The 15147-nt window shown below is 42.5% G+C and overlaps 2 protein-coding genes across 2 annotated transcripts in view; one reads left to right on the forward strand and one right to left on the reverse strand.

Moving 5' to 3' along the window:
* Positions 1-3231, forward strand: part of syt6a (synaptotagmin VIa) — a 52919-nt gene extending 49688 nt beyond the window's left edge. The window contains exon 7 of the mRNA XM_068597380.1: positions 148-3231. Within this exon, the coding sequence (XP_068453481.1) occupies positions 148-219 (72 nt within the window). The 3' untranslated portion in view covers positions 220-3231. The remainder of the gene's footprint in view (positions 1-147) is intronic.
* Positions 1345-8989, reverse strand: olfml3a (olfactomedin-like 3a). The gene is made up of 3 exons (XM_068597382.1): positions 8722-8989; positions 6916-7240; positions 1345-4394 (listed from the first exon to the last, which is right to left on the reverse strand). Exons 1-3 carry the CDS (start codon positions 8830-8832, stop codon positions 3607-3609), a joined length of 1224 nt encoding a protein of 407 aa, XP_068453483.1. The 5' UTR covers positions 8833-8989; the 3' UTR covers positions 1345-3606.
* Between the last annotated feature and the right edge of the window lie 6158 nt (positions 8990-15147).

Raw genomic sequence — 15147 nt, forward strand, 5'->3', positions numbered from 1 at the left:
TCCATGCATCAGTGCTTTCAGTCTCGTATGCGTTACTTTGTGGAAGGTTTGAACTCAAGCAATTATTTTCCTGCACCCTCGTAAATCAGAATATTAAATGCAAGAAGATATATATGTATAAATCTCATGTGCTTTTGTATTCTGCAGTGGAAGGCGAGAACAGCCAGCTTCGACAGCCAAGGCTCCTGCCCTTCACCGAGGCCCCCGGCGAGTCCCTGAGCAGAGCCACCCGTGACCCAGAAGCCCAGAAGGGGGCTTCTTCCCTCTCGCTGATCCACTTCCTGTCTGTCTGATTGAGCAGAACACAACCCCACTGTCAGTCCCTCTCTCTCTCTCACTGTCTCTCCCTTCCCTTCAAGTCTTGTCCCAGAGCACTCCCAAGCACTGATCTAGGACCAGCCTCAAGTCAGTTAGTTGGGCGAAGTGCAGTCTTTTGGGGGGGGGGGGTTTAGGGTTTCAAATGTGGGTGTTGGGATTAACCAGAGCTGCCAGTTGTTGTCCTCAGAAGAGATCGGCTGGACATCCAGTCCGCAGACATTTCCTATCGAGCTGTCCGAGATGAGTTGAATGGATCTCGGTGTCCTCACATGAAGATTTAGCTTTGTGCCGCAGATACTCTTTTGATAGAAAGAAATCCTTTGACGTCAAATATTTCTCCACGAGAGCGGCAGAAGTTTCACAGGGGAGACAACGTCTGAGGTAGAAAAAAAGAGACTTAAACTGGATCTGAAGCGATTTCAAATACGTCCAGCTTTCTCTTATTTCATTTTGAAAGTTATTAGCATAAAACATTACTGAACTGTAGCATTTTGGGACTATTAAATGTAAAAACCACTCCATTTGTCGTTATTGTTCATGGATAGCAAAATAATTTCAAAGGTCCAGCTAAGTTCACTGTACTTCCAGTGTCATCAAGAACATAAGCAATTATCTGATCCGCAGCTCGTTGAGGAGACGTCGGATCAGCAGAAATATTTCATGAAATATTCTGAACTTTACAATTTGCAACTTTAGCGCGATTTCCTCCAGCAGCCAAGACAGGACATTGTATAAAAAAGATGAAGTAACATGATTATTAGTATTGACATTGAGCAAATTGACTGCAGTGTTAAGGTGTACATGTTTAAGTTACCTGACAAAGGCACAAATGGTCATTGAACACCAACTAAAAAGAAATGGGATACAAACATTTCCAGAAACATGTTTTTTTTTCTCCAATGGAGCTCTGTAAACAGGGAATTTGTGAGCACACTTAACACACCCTTACCTCCTCCTGTGTTTGAAGTTTCCTTTGGAGCAGTCTCATGCTTTTCTTCCAAATGAAAACTCATAAGCACTCGTTTTCCTTCAGACAAACACTGTTAAAAAAAGCACTTCTTTGTCTCTCTTTTTCTGAACAGGTTTGGATGGACGTTTATTGGTTTCATGTATGTTTTGTTTTTTTAAGGAGAAAACCAGAAAATATATATTATTAAAAGGTCGAGATAAAAAAAAGGCATTTTTGAATATATTTAGCTTTGGTGGTGGTGATGATTGAAAATAACCTAAACTCTAAAAAAAAAGAAAAAAAAGGTGAACATAATTGTCTTTTGAACTTGGAAAAATGCAACTTTCTTGATGTTTGTCATTAATCATACTGTTGTACAGGAAGAGCGTCTGTTTTAATTTGCCATTTAGGATTGTTCATCTGCAACATGTGGATAATGGATTTTACTTTTGTAGATATTTCATGTGATTAAGAAAAAGACTGCAGCATCGCTGTTGCTTCGGATATCTTTGCACCACTATAATTCCTCTATCGGGTCCCTTGATAGTATTTGCTCTCTTTTACAATAATTAGATGTTTTTGTGAAATAAAATATGCACAACATTTCCGTTAAGGCTAGGATTACTGTCCTATAACTGATGCTATATCTGCTCAGATGAAAAACAGTAATGCATCAAAAGAGTTTAATTAAAATATTACATAATGGACGTTTCATATCTTTGCAATGAGAATGAAACAACCATTTGGTTTCTAATTACAGGATATTCCTCCAGTAGTAGTTGTAATTGGCAAAGCAGATAACATCAGTACATTCGGGCCAGGAAATGTTAAGTCAAATGTGATATCGGGCAGGAAAACTGCCAGGAAACATTAACGGAAAAAAAAGACCCATTTTCTGAAGCGGCAACTTAAATCTGATATGTAAGTATTTTCTTGGCCGTGGCTTTGGACTGGTCTAGACTTCTGGTGCCTCATTCAGTGACAGAGGACAAGTGATATCACAGCTCAAACTGCTGTACAATGACCGTGCTATATATCACAGAGTTTGGGGGAAATTAGAGGCCAGACGTCAAGACGTGAGCAGATTCATTCTGCAGACCCGGCCAGGTCTGTTTTAGCCATTTCCTTCATGGGTACGTGTACCCGGAGAGAGCTGTTTAGTACCTCAGTGTGTGTGTTTGTGAGACGGCAGTGCGGGGGCGGCTGGTGGGTGGACGGGTCAGCGTCTACAGAGCAGTGGCATTTCTCTAATTGGCACTTGTAGCGAGTACGAGTCAGTGCGTTATCGTTTATGCTCGACGCAATCCACGCTAGCATAGACATCCCTCCACGACCGTTTGAAAATTTGCTCTCATTCGCAGTTTTTTTGATGGTGAAATTCATCCCTAATGGCATTATTCATATAGTTCTAATATCTTATTTTAGTGTTGAAACAAAGTGTTTTTAAACATGTGCTTTACAAAAGTCATATTCCTTTGAAAATGTGGTGTGTTTTCATAGTAGAAGAAACCTGTTAAAAATCAATTGCCTCAGTTTATGGAGTCTTTCAAGACCGGCTATAGCTTTGCCTAATATTGTAATGTTTCTTGATATAATCTTGTATCCCTTCCAACTGTTAAGATAGCACTGACTTTCCAATTTTTTTATTGAACATTTTGTATTTGTAATAACAGAAAAAAACGCTTGAGAAAATGTTCTGGTGACTGAAATCGACAGTTGATTTGATTATGAGTTCATTGATCATTATCAAGACGTTCAATATGAGGGACCCGGCGTGTGATACGGTAACCTGAAGCATCAAGACATTATTTCAGTCACAAATTGTTTCGGTCTTTTGTTTTCAACAAGTCTGAAAATCAACAGCCGTTTGTTGTTGTTGTTTTATCTCCCACGGGGTGTGATGTGTTATCAGTTCTGTGTGATATGATTCTCTTTTCTTTTTGATTAAAAGACTTATGCAAAAATGGTCTCCGCGCCGTGAGTTTTGAAGCAATAACACACAGCGTATAATGACAACACAGCCAGGGGCTGAACGAGAACAAAGGAAATGACATTTTGTCCGAAATCAAATGGTCAAATTAAAACGAGGGGAGGATACGCACAACATCACGTAGCGGTAAGACCTCACAACCACGAAAATGGCATTTTCATGTTACAAAAAAAAAAGAAGTGAAACAAATGAATAAATAATAGTTCAAAGGCTATTTCTTTTGCTTCAAAATGTGAGATGTTACGGGTGAGCCGACTTATTATGGCATAGCGTGTGTAAATGTACCGCTCCTCTTTTTTTTTTTCTTTTCTCGTTACCTTTGATAACATGACACTACACTTCCCCGCTGTCACACCAGGAGTTTTGTTTTCATAGTCAGTCTGTAGATGATTTGGTAGCCGTCGTCCCAGGCGTAGAGCTGTTTTTCCTCCGGGTTGTATTTCAGACTGGCGTGGGCGCCGTACCTCCTGGGGAAGTAGATCAGGGGGGCCTCCTCGCTGACGACCGCGTCGTTGACGTCAAAGAGGCACTGGATTCTGGACCGGCTGGCCAGACGCGTGTTGTAAACCACGTAGACGGTCCCGCAGACCACGAACGCCGCCTCTGCCTTCTCCCTCGGGCACCGGGTGTCCCAGATTTGCTCAATGTCCAGCGAGGCGCGGTCCATCTTCGCCAGGTGGATGTTCGGTTCGCCGTCGGCGGGCGCGTACAACAGCCAGAGGCCTTCGTCGTCCGCCGCGAGGTCTGCGACCGTCTCCGGGTTGAGGTCGTAAACGGCGGCGCGGCTCTCCACGGGGATCATGGCGACCTCGGCCACCGAGCCGGTCAGCAGGTCGTATTTGACCACCTGCACGTCGGCGTCGGCCTCCCCACGCTGTATGTAGTACAAATAGCCGTCGTACACGGCGCCGCCGGGACCTCGCCAATCGGAGGGAAGCCTGATGAGTCGGCTGCCGGTGACGCCCGGGGAGCGGGAAAAGTCTCGCACGGAGTTGAACTGGTGGAGGTCGTCCCCCGACGTCCCGTTAAAGATGTACACCTCGGACGACCTGGGGTCTCTGGTCCACATGCCCTTGGGAGCGCCCACTCTTTTCAGGATCTTCACTGATCTGATGCCAGAGATGATTTCCACGCAGTCTGCAAGGAAACACCAAGAGAATATGTTGTCAAACGGTCAAGTCAGATCAATATCCGCTGATTTTGTTTCACATAAGGAGACACATTATTCTCTTTTAACCTTTTGGAAACTGTGCGTGAAACTCCTCCCGCTCCAATTTTGAGTCCCAGCATGCATTTTCATCTTAACTATGAACATCCAGCATGATATGAGCCAGATTACCCAAAAATGCCTCCTTGAGCGGTCAATAAGACACCTTTTTGGAAAGATTAGGACCTAAAGAATCAGAATCTGCAACAAAAATCACAATGAAACGAAGCCTTGGTCTGTTAGGAAGGAGTTTCAGTCAAAAAAACTGTGTCGTTTGGTTCAAAAATGGAAAAATTACGTATTGTATGCCACTAGATTGTCTGAATGGGGCATGCTGGGACTTGAAATGAGAGCTGGAGGATTTTCGCACACGGTTTCCAAAAGGTTAAAAACGTTTCTGCAGATTCATAAGAGGCTGAATTTTGAGCTTCAAAGGAACACAACACATTTATGTGATGACTGTTGGGTGATCTTGACACTCAAGATATCATAATAAATAATATCTAACAATGTTTTAATTGGTTGTTTTTTATTCAGTCATGAATATTATGTTAATATGCAAGGCTTTAAAACAACAGGGGAGAGCTGCATGTGGCATTCAGATGTTGCATCTGTATTAAAATGTATATTTTACTGTGTGAAGTTAATATAATTGTGATTTGATTTATATCTCCTTTGGGCACAATTAGTTCCCTTATGATATTCCTGCAAAGTGACATTCCTATGGCGAAACCTACTGTAACATTAGAAAAACATCCAGCAGCCTGCAGCAGTGAAAATCTGGCTCTCCAAATCAAAAGAAAAAAAAACAGTCAGGGGAAAATTGGACACAAAGACATACACATTTATATATAATGGAAGGAGGAATGAGTGCAGCACACAGACAGCATTAAGATGCTCTCTGTAAAAAAAATAAAAAAAAAAGGACCAATGCTTTCATTAAAACGCACAAACAAACGATGTCCCCCACATCTCCCCTCGATGTGTCCTGGAGCGAAATTAACATTGTACTCAGAAATCTGAAATGGGTCGCTGCAACGCAACGTGAGGTTCGTTTTGGGTCACTTGACAGACATCTACAATGGTTCACTTTGTTCGGAGCGAACATGAGCTCGGAGAGTAACACCGCTGACCTCCGGGGGCGGCTTCCTGTCCCGCCTCTCCGCAGAGACACGGCTCCGGATTGCACAGGAGATCTTACAAACAGAAACTAACAGAGGAGCCTTTGCTCTGCGTTGCGCCATCACCGTCATCCGCTTTGAATGAGAAGAGCTCTCCTTTCCATTTTGTTGAGCATGACCGGCAAATATGACTCTCAACACGGTTCACGATGAAACGAAAATCATTCTGAAATTGATTGTCTTGAGTCAGCGTGAATAATGTAAAAATCTATATTTGTTTTCATTTGTTTTTTTGTAAGAACAGTCTGTGTAAATGGTACCAAAAGGAATTCAGTGATCCATCTTATTTGCCTTTGGAACCAAATCAAAACACAGATATTTTTTTGCTTCAAGGAGCCAAATGGGCAATTCACAGCATGTCAATTGCCTCTCAATGGCAATAGACATGCAGCGTGGGCATCAGCTGTAACCACAGTATGCATGGGCGCCGTGCAGCAGAGCGGCAGCCATGAGCTGTACAGCCTATTAGGCACGCTCACGTGCACTAACAGGCACGCTCACATGCACTAACAGGCACGCTCACGTGCACTAACAGGCACGCTCACATTTTCATCAAAGTGCAAACAAGCTCTGATTACAACACACACACACACACACACACACACACACACACAGAGGGAGAACGACTTAATTATCTGCTCAGATTACCCATTTGTATCTTTACATAGCAAACAGTTGTCTGCTGCTATCTTTGATGCCCTGAAAATCATATGCGGAACCTCTCATGTGCACAAATATGACGATATGTTGTGTGATAAAAAATGTGTGTTTCACAACTTTTCCAAAAAAAGGGTTATAAGTCCCCTTTGTTACACAGAGCACATGATAGTCACAGCATTGTTTGTAGCAGCAGCACACCTTGGGAGCTGAAGATTATAAAGACAAACGCTGTGCTCAAACAGCGCATGCAGGGGAGTAGCGCTGCTGAATCCAATGAGTTGCATCAGGCCACGTTTCTCCAATTTGAATGAGAAGAAAACATGGAAAAACATCCTGCCCGCCGACTCGAAGCACTTCGTTAAATGACTTGTAACAGCGCCGTGTTTGTTTGCCATTTTCCAGAGGCATTGATTTCCCAGAACAGCTGCTTTAGAGCCTGGTGTGTGTGTGATGTAAACACATACACCAGATATATGTATATATATAAATATATATCCCACAGGTTGTGATCGTGCCAGGGCTCCGTCATGAATGGAAACTAAAGATCAAAGCGCAGCCATCCCGTGGAGCACATTTGGCACAAGTGTGTATGTACTTCCCTGCAGCTCACCAGAGACTCTGGAGTGCAGCTCCTCCCAGTCGTCTCCTTCTTCCTCTTCGCTCTCATCCTCTCCTCTGCTCTCCTTCAGCCTCCAGGCTCCCTGCTCCACCACCTTGTCTGCCATGCCGGCGCAGGCCCGAGGGGAAGTCTGGGCCTCCACAGAGTCCATCTCCCGCTCCACCCGGTCCGCTCGGACAGCAGCTCCTTCCAGGTCTTTGAACATCACGCTGTGCTGATTTTTCAGACCATCCACGGCCTCGGCAGTTAGCTTTTTGAAATCCAGCAGCTCCGTGTGGTAGCGATGGGATTGATCGTGCCACAACAGCATGCGGTCCTACCAGACGAGGGCAGAGCAAAACAAGTGTTGGAATAAACTGTAGGATTGGTTTTCTCTCACTAAAACACTCATGGTTGAAGCTATGTGTGGTGCTTTGAGCTAAATACTAATATCAGCATGCTAACACACAATAAGGATGATAGCAGGATGATATTTGGCTTCTTACTTTAGTATTCTAGCGTTCTAATATTTTCCAATTAGCACTAAACAGCAGTCACACACTTTACCAAGCAAAGCGTGATCACTTTCACAAACTAGAATACAGTTTCTTGGTGTGTGTGATCGACACAGTCATAGTGAGAGATCAATTATTTAGAGCAAGATTTAATAACAGACCGCCACAGATTCATTTTCTGCCTTTGCTTGCTGTGGGCCTGTGGTCAAATGTGAAATGAAAGTTCAATGAAAACGTGTTTGATGAATCGTCGTGTTCGTATCAATGCAGACGTTGAACCAGCATATTGGAATTGAGACTTGAGGAAAACCGCAGGGGGTTGAAAGAGAGACGGATTTAGCTGTAAATAGAATAGAGTAGTGGAGAACAGCTTTAAGATTGTCATTTTTGCATTGCAGCCGCACAGAAGATGAAAAGACACATTTCCAACGCTGAAAATATCCGCCGAAAGAATACATTAAAATAATTATTTAAATGAGAGTTCACTGAAATTACACACCGAGGCAACGAGACGTGTAACCCTTTTGCGTGTCACATCGTAAGCGCACAAAAAGTCTTACACACACTTTGGTGTCTTCTAACCCCGCTTTAAAAAAACACAATACTGAACTCTCAGCAATTTGATTCCTTCCCTGAGGCCCTTTGTTGTAACACAGCGGCGCTCTACCTCTGCAGAGCGCTTCTTTCCATCATGTTTCACACCATGAAGGCGATGGTTGAGCTTGTTCTCATTACTGTATACAGGAAAGAAACTAATGTCGTTGGACAGAAGCTGCGTGTTACACGCGTCAGCTGAGATTCCTTCAGAGGCCCGTGGAAAGTTGATGAGCTCGGCAGATATTGCATTAATTGCACTGCATTAGTTGATACATTCATTTCGCTTAAAAGGAAGTAATCGGGAACTTATGTTTCTAATTTCTAATGATTGTTTGTTCAGACATCCTTTTCTTTGGCTCACAATCTCTGCATATTGCACATATTCTTTATACTTAACAGTACTTCGTCGATATTTCGCAGATTCTTCTTTTAACACTTATATTTAACATATTTTTGACCTGGTTTGTAAGGTCATTGTTGTCTATTTTATATGTGTGATTGTATACTTTTGCAGTACTTGTTTGTATAAATGTGTTATTCTCCTCCTTCTCTCACTATGACGCACCAAATACACAGAGGAACATTGCATGCAAAGTCCTACTTGGCAATAAAACCTATTTTTTTGATTCAGGAATATCTTTTTTTGTCGCTTAACTTGTGGAAAACTACAGTATATTAATCAACTTACAGTAGTATTGCTTCTTACCTCAATAGCCAACAACCTGTTCTCCAGATAATCCATCAGGCCCTGGTAGTAATACTGGGCTCCTGTGAAAGTCCAGGCAGTGGAAACAAGGAGGACAAACACCGGCTTCATTGTGAGACCGATCGATGGGGGACAGCTGAGTTTCTTTGTTTGTCCAGAATTCAGATGCTTCTTCAGCTTTTTCCCTCCCGGATCTGTCTTCAGAGCGAACCTATCACAACCTATACACAACTTATGAAACACTGTGTGCAGTATAACCACACGTGCAAAGACGGTAGAAGGAAAAAGGCCGCTCTGAGACTTCCCAATTCTTTTTGACCGCTCTCACTTTGCTGGAATGTTTTCACAAACTCTCAGGGAGGAGCCTTGTGCCTCTTTCTTACCCCTCTATGTCCTCCAAAAGTGAACGTGCTTGCTCCACTCAAACCCTGTGTGCACATTTTTTTGCAGGCTTACAAGCAAGGATTATATAGACAGAACATAACTAAATAGCTCTGCCGACTGTTACTGCTCAAAAAGTTTAAATTAACTTAATAACTGCGGGGATACAGTCTGGATACCGTAATTAGATTAGTTATGGTGCCTGTCAAGGCCGGTAAGTACCGGCAACAGAGTGAGGAGGACGCAGACAAAAGAGCAGACAGCAACGGTTCAAGGATTTATTGACGGCATGATGGAGTGAGCTTACACTGGCAAGCCCAGACAGAGTTGTAACGAGACCACAGAAAATGGAGGCAGGGGGGGAAATCCTGGCAGGTATCTGCAGGGTCACGCAGATCCAGATCCGGGTTGCACATTTTTAGTTTGCAAGGTTTAAAAGGGGAAGGCAAAGGAAGCACAACCTTGCAATTTTGACAATCTGGATGGGAATGGAGCCACGGTTATAAAACTGACAAGAGAGATTGGAAACAGGTGAACAGATGGGCAAGACTAAGCCTTTTTTTTATAGTGATGTACTCCTGTATTCAATATATTTACCACCTAAAAAACGCAAAGCTTTTTTTTAGATGTAATCTGATACACGGCGCTGTGCCATCAGTGTCTAATATAATGTAGGATTTTTTTTTTTAATTGTTCATGAACTTACACTTATATTTTATTGCATATGTCTTAATGTAAGGTGTTACAACCCGTGTTATATAAGGACATTGTGTATTGCATGGTGAACCCATGGTAGCTCGGATTGAAAGTCTCTCATTTTCATCCTTTACGCTGAACGTTACGATGTGAAAAGACAAAGTAACAGACGCACGGCTTTTCCTTTGCTGCTGATACCAACAAAAAGATGAAAAGACCATCATCACAATGAAACAAATCCACAAAAAACTTAAGTAATAAAAGCCGATTGAATAAAAACATCTATCCTATTAAGAAAATGTGTGTTCAGGTCAACGAAAAACTGCTGAACTTGAACCAAACTGCACTTGAAAGCTAAGAGAATTTGAAGGGATTTGTCGTGGCACACTTTGTTTCATTAAACAAGGGTCAGACGTCTATCGCTTCACTCGGACCCACGGCCGATCCGCCTTATTGGTCTCAGACACACGGCCCAGCGCCGACATTGACAGCTAGAATGAGTCAATAACACTCCGTGGCTTATTGGCAGGAGATTGATTTTCTCTGGCGCGCGCAGACGGTACTGTAGATCACGCTCAGTGATCCGGTGCTGCGAGGGTTTGATTACACAGCTGATCACGCTGACTGACAATGGCGGACTTTTCAACCGCAGGGGCGGGAAGAAACTTTTTTTTTTATTGACTGCATGTATATCTCCCAGACTTAGACAGATTATGAGTCGACATAGGAAACAGCCTACCTGTGGAGCAACACACTCACACCGAAAGACACACAAAACGACTGCAATTGTAGCAGCTACATTTAGCGTGTCTTTGTGTGTCTGCTTTAGATGTTTTGCACCTCTTTGTGGCTGTTTTGTCTCTCTTGTCTTTGTCCAAATATATTGTTTTTTATTACCTTCTATTGTGTTTCTATTTTTAAAGTTGTGTATTGTCATATATTATGCATGAGAGTATGATCTATGTTCATGCTGTGGATTGTGATGCTGGCGAGTGTGTGTTGTGCGATGCGGCTGCTTAGAGCAAGACACATTTCCAACAATTTCAGTTTCACATCTCTTTGTGGCCGTTGTGTGTCTCTTTGTGGCCATTGTGTGTCTCTTTGTGGTTGTTTCACGCATCTTTGTGGCCATTGTGTGTCTCTTTGTGGTTGTTTCACACATCTTTGTGGCCCTTGTGTGTCTCTTTGTGGTTGTTTCACGCATCTTTGTGGCCGCTGTGTGTCTCTTTGTGGTTGTTTCATGCCTCTTTGTGGCCATTGTGTGTCTCTTTGCGGTTGTTTCACGCCTCTTTGTGGTTGTTGTGTATCTCCTTGTGGTTGTTTCACGCCTCTTTGTGGCCGTTGTGTGTCTCTTTGTGGCCATTGTGTGTCTCTTTGTGGTTGTTTCACGCATCTTTGTGGCCCTTGTGTGTCTCTTTGTGGTTGTTTCACGCCTCTTTGTGGCCGCTGTGTGTCTCCTTGTGGTTGTTTCACGCATCTTTGTTGCCATTGTGTGTCTCTTTGTGGTTGTTTCACACCTCTTTGTGGTTGTTGTGTGTCTCCTTGTGGTTGTTTCACGCATCTTTGTTGCCGTTGTGTGTCTCTTTGTGGTTGTTTCAAGCCTCTTTGTGGCTGTTGTGTGTCTCTTTGTGGTTGTTTCACGCATCTTTGTGGCCGCTGTGTGTCTCTTTGTGGTTGTTTCATGCCTCTTTGTGGCCATTGTGTGTCTCTTTGCGGTTGTTTCACGCCTCTTTGTGGTTGTTGTGTATCTCCTTGTGGTTGTTTCACGCCTCTTTGTGGCCGTTGTGTGTCTCTTTGTGGCCATTGTGTGTCTCTTTGTGGTTGTTTCACGCATCTTTGTGGCCCTTGTGTGTCTCTTTGTGGTTGTTTCACGCCTCTTTGTGGCCGCTGTGTGTCTCCTTGTGGTTGTTTCACGCATCTTTGTTGCCATTGTGTGTCTCTTTGTGGTTGTTTCACACCTCTTTGTGGTTGTTGTGTGTCTCCTTGTGGTTGTTTCACGCATCTTTGTTGCCGTTGTGTGTCTCTTTGTGGTTGTTTCAAGCCTCTTTGTGGCTGTTGTGTGTCTCTTTGTGGTTGTTTCAAGCCTCTTTGTGGCCGTTGTGTGTCTCTTTGTGGTTGTTTCACACCTCTTTTTGGCCGCTGTGTGTCTCTTTGTGGTAGTTTTACAGCTCATCGTCACTGTTGTGTGCATGTTTTGTAGTTATTTTGTGCCTCGACAGCGGCTCTGGTCCAGGAGCGTCCTTTACTTGGCCGACTCCTTCCCTACCTTCAATCTATCGGCCGTAAAAAGTTGTTTTCACTTCAGGGAACGAACCACAAAGTCAGAGATGTTCAGGCTGGAGACTCACAACTCGTTGCGGTGACATCACAGCCTGATGAAGCGTCGGTGCCGGCAGACACTCATGCGGCCTGAATTCTAATCAGGCTTTTTCTTTGATTGTCCGCTGGCCGCCGTCCTCTCATCGTCCTGAACCGAGCCGCAACCCCCCTCTTTATGTTTTTATGCCAACAGACCGCAAGACCAGACGGTGAGTGTCGTCATGGTAACAAAGTGCCATCCAGCTGCATTTAGAAATCAAGATGGGCAACCTGGAGTTTGATCTAATCGGGAACACATTGCCTGTCTGGAGCTGGCAGGCTGGAGCATTGACAGTCCTGGCTGTAAAACGTGTGTGTGTGTGTCCATGTTTGTGTGTGTGTGGGTGTGTGTGTGTGTGTGTGTGTGTGTGTGTGTGTGTGTGTGTGTGTGTGTGTGTGTGTGTGTGTGTGTGTGTGTGTGTGTTATGCCTCAGAGGTTGTTTTCATGGTTCAATCATAATTCTTGATTAATGTAAGCCAATTACAGTTGTTGTGCCTTTTTTTTTTTTGTTCCTCCATTGTGCTCAATCCATTTGAAGCATGTGTCCGATACTGTCTACCACTCGGCGTAGATGTTTAATCTGTTATTAATTACCGGCTTAATTGCCCCATTGACTAGTGTCATGTGATCAAACAGGCAAAAAGCATCTTTCAGGATTCGTTGTGTTGTTCTAAACATCGGCAGGTTGCAGTCTCAGTGAAGAGGTGTAACTGTAGCGCAGACAGCTGCAGGGTGCGACTCTTTGATTCAATTTATTCAGGCGACAGAAGAGAGAAATGTCTTTTACTGACGCGCTACTGCACATGGTTCCTTTGCAGAAAGTAACCACTAGATGGCAGCATCTCTCTTTATGGGGAAACATCGACAGTGAACTGTGAAGTGTTCAGAAATGTAAAAATACTCCATTACAAGTTTTGCATTTAAAATCGTACTTAAAGATACAAAAGTATCATCAACGAAATGTATTTAAAGTATCAAAAGTAAAAACTTGTCTTACAGGAAAATATCACTACATTACACCTAATATATTAATAATACAAATGCATCAATATTCAAGGTGGAACTATAGTTTTAAGAGATAAATAGTTTTAGATTCAGTAACTGAAGGTCGTCTCCGAATGGTCACAAGGTAAATCTGACGGGTTGTTAGAGGAAAACAACAACAATGTGCTGCTAAAAAAACTTCTCTTTAATCTTTTAATATTGAATAATTGTACGTCTTTAAGCCCTCAAACTGTTATTGAAATGAAACCGTTGTATGGAGGGGAAATATCTCTTTTTTTTAGACATTGAAAGACTTCTGAAAGGTGTGAAGAGGCCCCAACTAGACAGGAATGTTGGGAACTAATTCAGGCATGTATTGTATTTGTTATGCTTTTCAAATGCAAAATGTGTCTGAAAATAAACTAGAGTAACTATAGTTGTAAAATAATAATAGTGAATTAAAAAGTAATGTATATATTTGCTCATATATATAGTAGGTCGATATAGTAGTGGAGTAGATGTAATAAATTCCAGGAAATGCCTACTCAAGTAAACCACAAGTACCTCAAAATTGTACTTAAGTGCAGTATTTGAGTAAATGTTCTGACTTTCCACCGTTGAGTTTGTTCGGCTTCATTGTGGTTTGGATCAGAAAAGTCTTCATCGTTTGAAGTTCCACTGCTTTAAGTGTTAAGTAAGTGGAAAATCACAAATATATACAGAGAGGTCAAATTCCTTTGGTAGACCTTTTATGATCAAACTCCAATAATGGAAATCCAAATGGACTTATTTGGATTGTGTAATGCTCATAAAACTGGGAAAAGTCATTAAGTATTGAACTGATAAAACTATTTGAAGTATGTTTTTCTTAAGTTCTTAAAGAACATTTGGGGTAAAATATCTCCCTCAATAAAAAATGACTGAATGTCTCTCGTGTTTCTTTAAGTATATGCTCAGAGATGGATTATTATGAAGTTCAATCTTAACGTTAAATGCAATTACAAATATTTGAAAGCCCTTACTTGCTTTCATAAGCACATAAACAATTAATAAAAGATGTATAACTCACAATACTGAAGTTGCGTACAGTTATAAGGACATTTACATGTTTTAAAAAGTGTTTAACAACAATTATAAAGTATCTTACATTACAAATATGACATATTATTACAACTGTTTCACTTAATTAGCATTCATTGTTTGCTTAGGCAGCAGCCATATTAATAAACAAAACTGTCATAAATGCTGAATAGTGGGATCAAAGTCTTAGCTATGATTTGAAAATGCTCCAGACTTTGACAATGGTTACAGATTTTGAGTGTCTCCATGCATGCATCTGTGTGTGTGCGTCTGTGTGTGTGTGTGTGTGTGTGTGTGTGTGTGTGTGTGTGTGTGTGTCAGGGATCTCATGTAATCTCACACGTTCGCCTTCACACCAGGCGTCAGGAGCCACCCATAAAAAAAACAACTCCTTTCCTCTGCAAGTGAACAAAAAGCCAAACACCCGTTTAAAGGCGACGTTCTTTATGACCCTTTCGTATTGATTGAGAGAAAACGTAGCAGCCCGGTGCCAGGTCCTATAAAAGGAGCAGACTGAATGGGTGAAGCAACGTAAATCCTTTAGTCCCCTTGTAAATAGCTTTAATACACCCGAGGCGCCAAATCACTTGACCTGCGTTAGCCCTGCCACTTGGAGGCTTTCTGGCTGACTGAGCAGTTTGGAGCCAGCCCCTCTCCTCCCATTCTCTGCTTGTCAGTCCAGGTAATAGTCAAGGCCTTATTAGTGACACGCTTGCTCCGCCAGGCATCATGGCATCTCCCGTATTTAATTAGATAAACATATCTTCTCCTTTTTTTCCCCCTGTTGATTGGAAGAAGCAATGTTCTCTAGCTTGCTGCGACTACAAACCATCTTTTTTTTTGGAACATCCAATGAGTCATATGTTATACCAGGTATTGTGAAATGGTTTGAGATGTATCCTACCCAGATTCCAATGAGCTCTACA

This window comes from Clinocottus analis, unplaced genomic scaffold (genome assembly GCF_023055335.1).
Source record: "Clinocottus analis isolate CAN_PGR_092001 unplaced genomic scaffold, fCliAna1.0.p SCAF_4, whole genome shotgun sequence".
Taxonomy (NCBI): Eukaryota; Metazoa; Chordata; class Actinopteri; order Perciformes; family Cottidae; genus Clinocottus; species Clinocottus analis.

Bases quoted from the DNA above. Each gene is read 5' to 3' on its own strand.
- olfml3a (XM_068597382.1), bottom strand. From the start codon at position 8,832: ATGAAGCCGGTGTTTGTCCTCCTTGTTTCCACTGCCTGGACTTTCACA. The intron at 7,241-8,721 runs GTAAGAAGCAAT...CTCGTCTGGTAG, and splicing joins ACAGGTTGTTGGCTATTGAG to GACCGCATGCTGTTGTGGCA. The intron at 4,395-6,915 runs GTGAGCTGCAGG...GTTTCCTTGCAG, and splicing joins GCTGCACTCCAGAGTCTCTG to ACTGCGTGGAAATCATCTCT.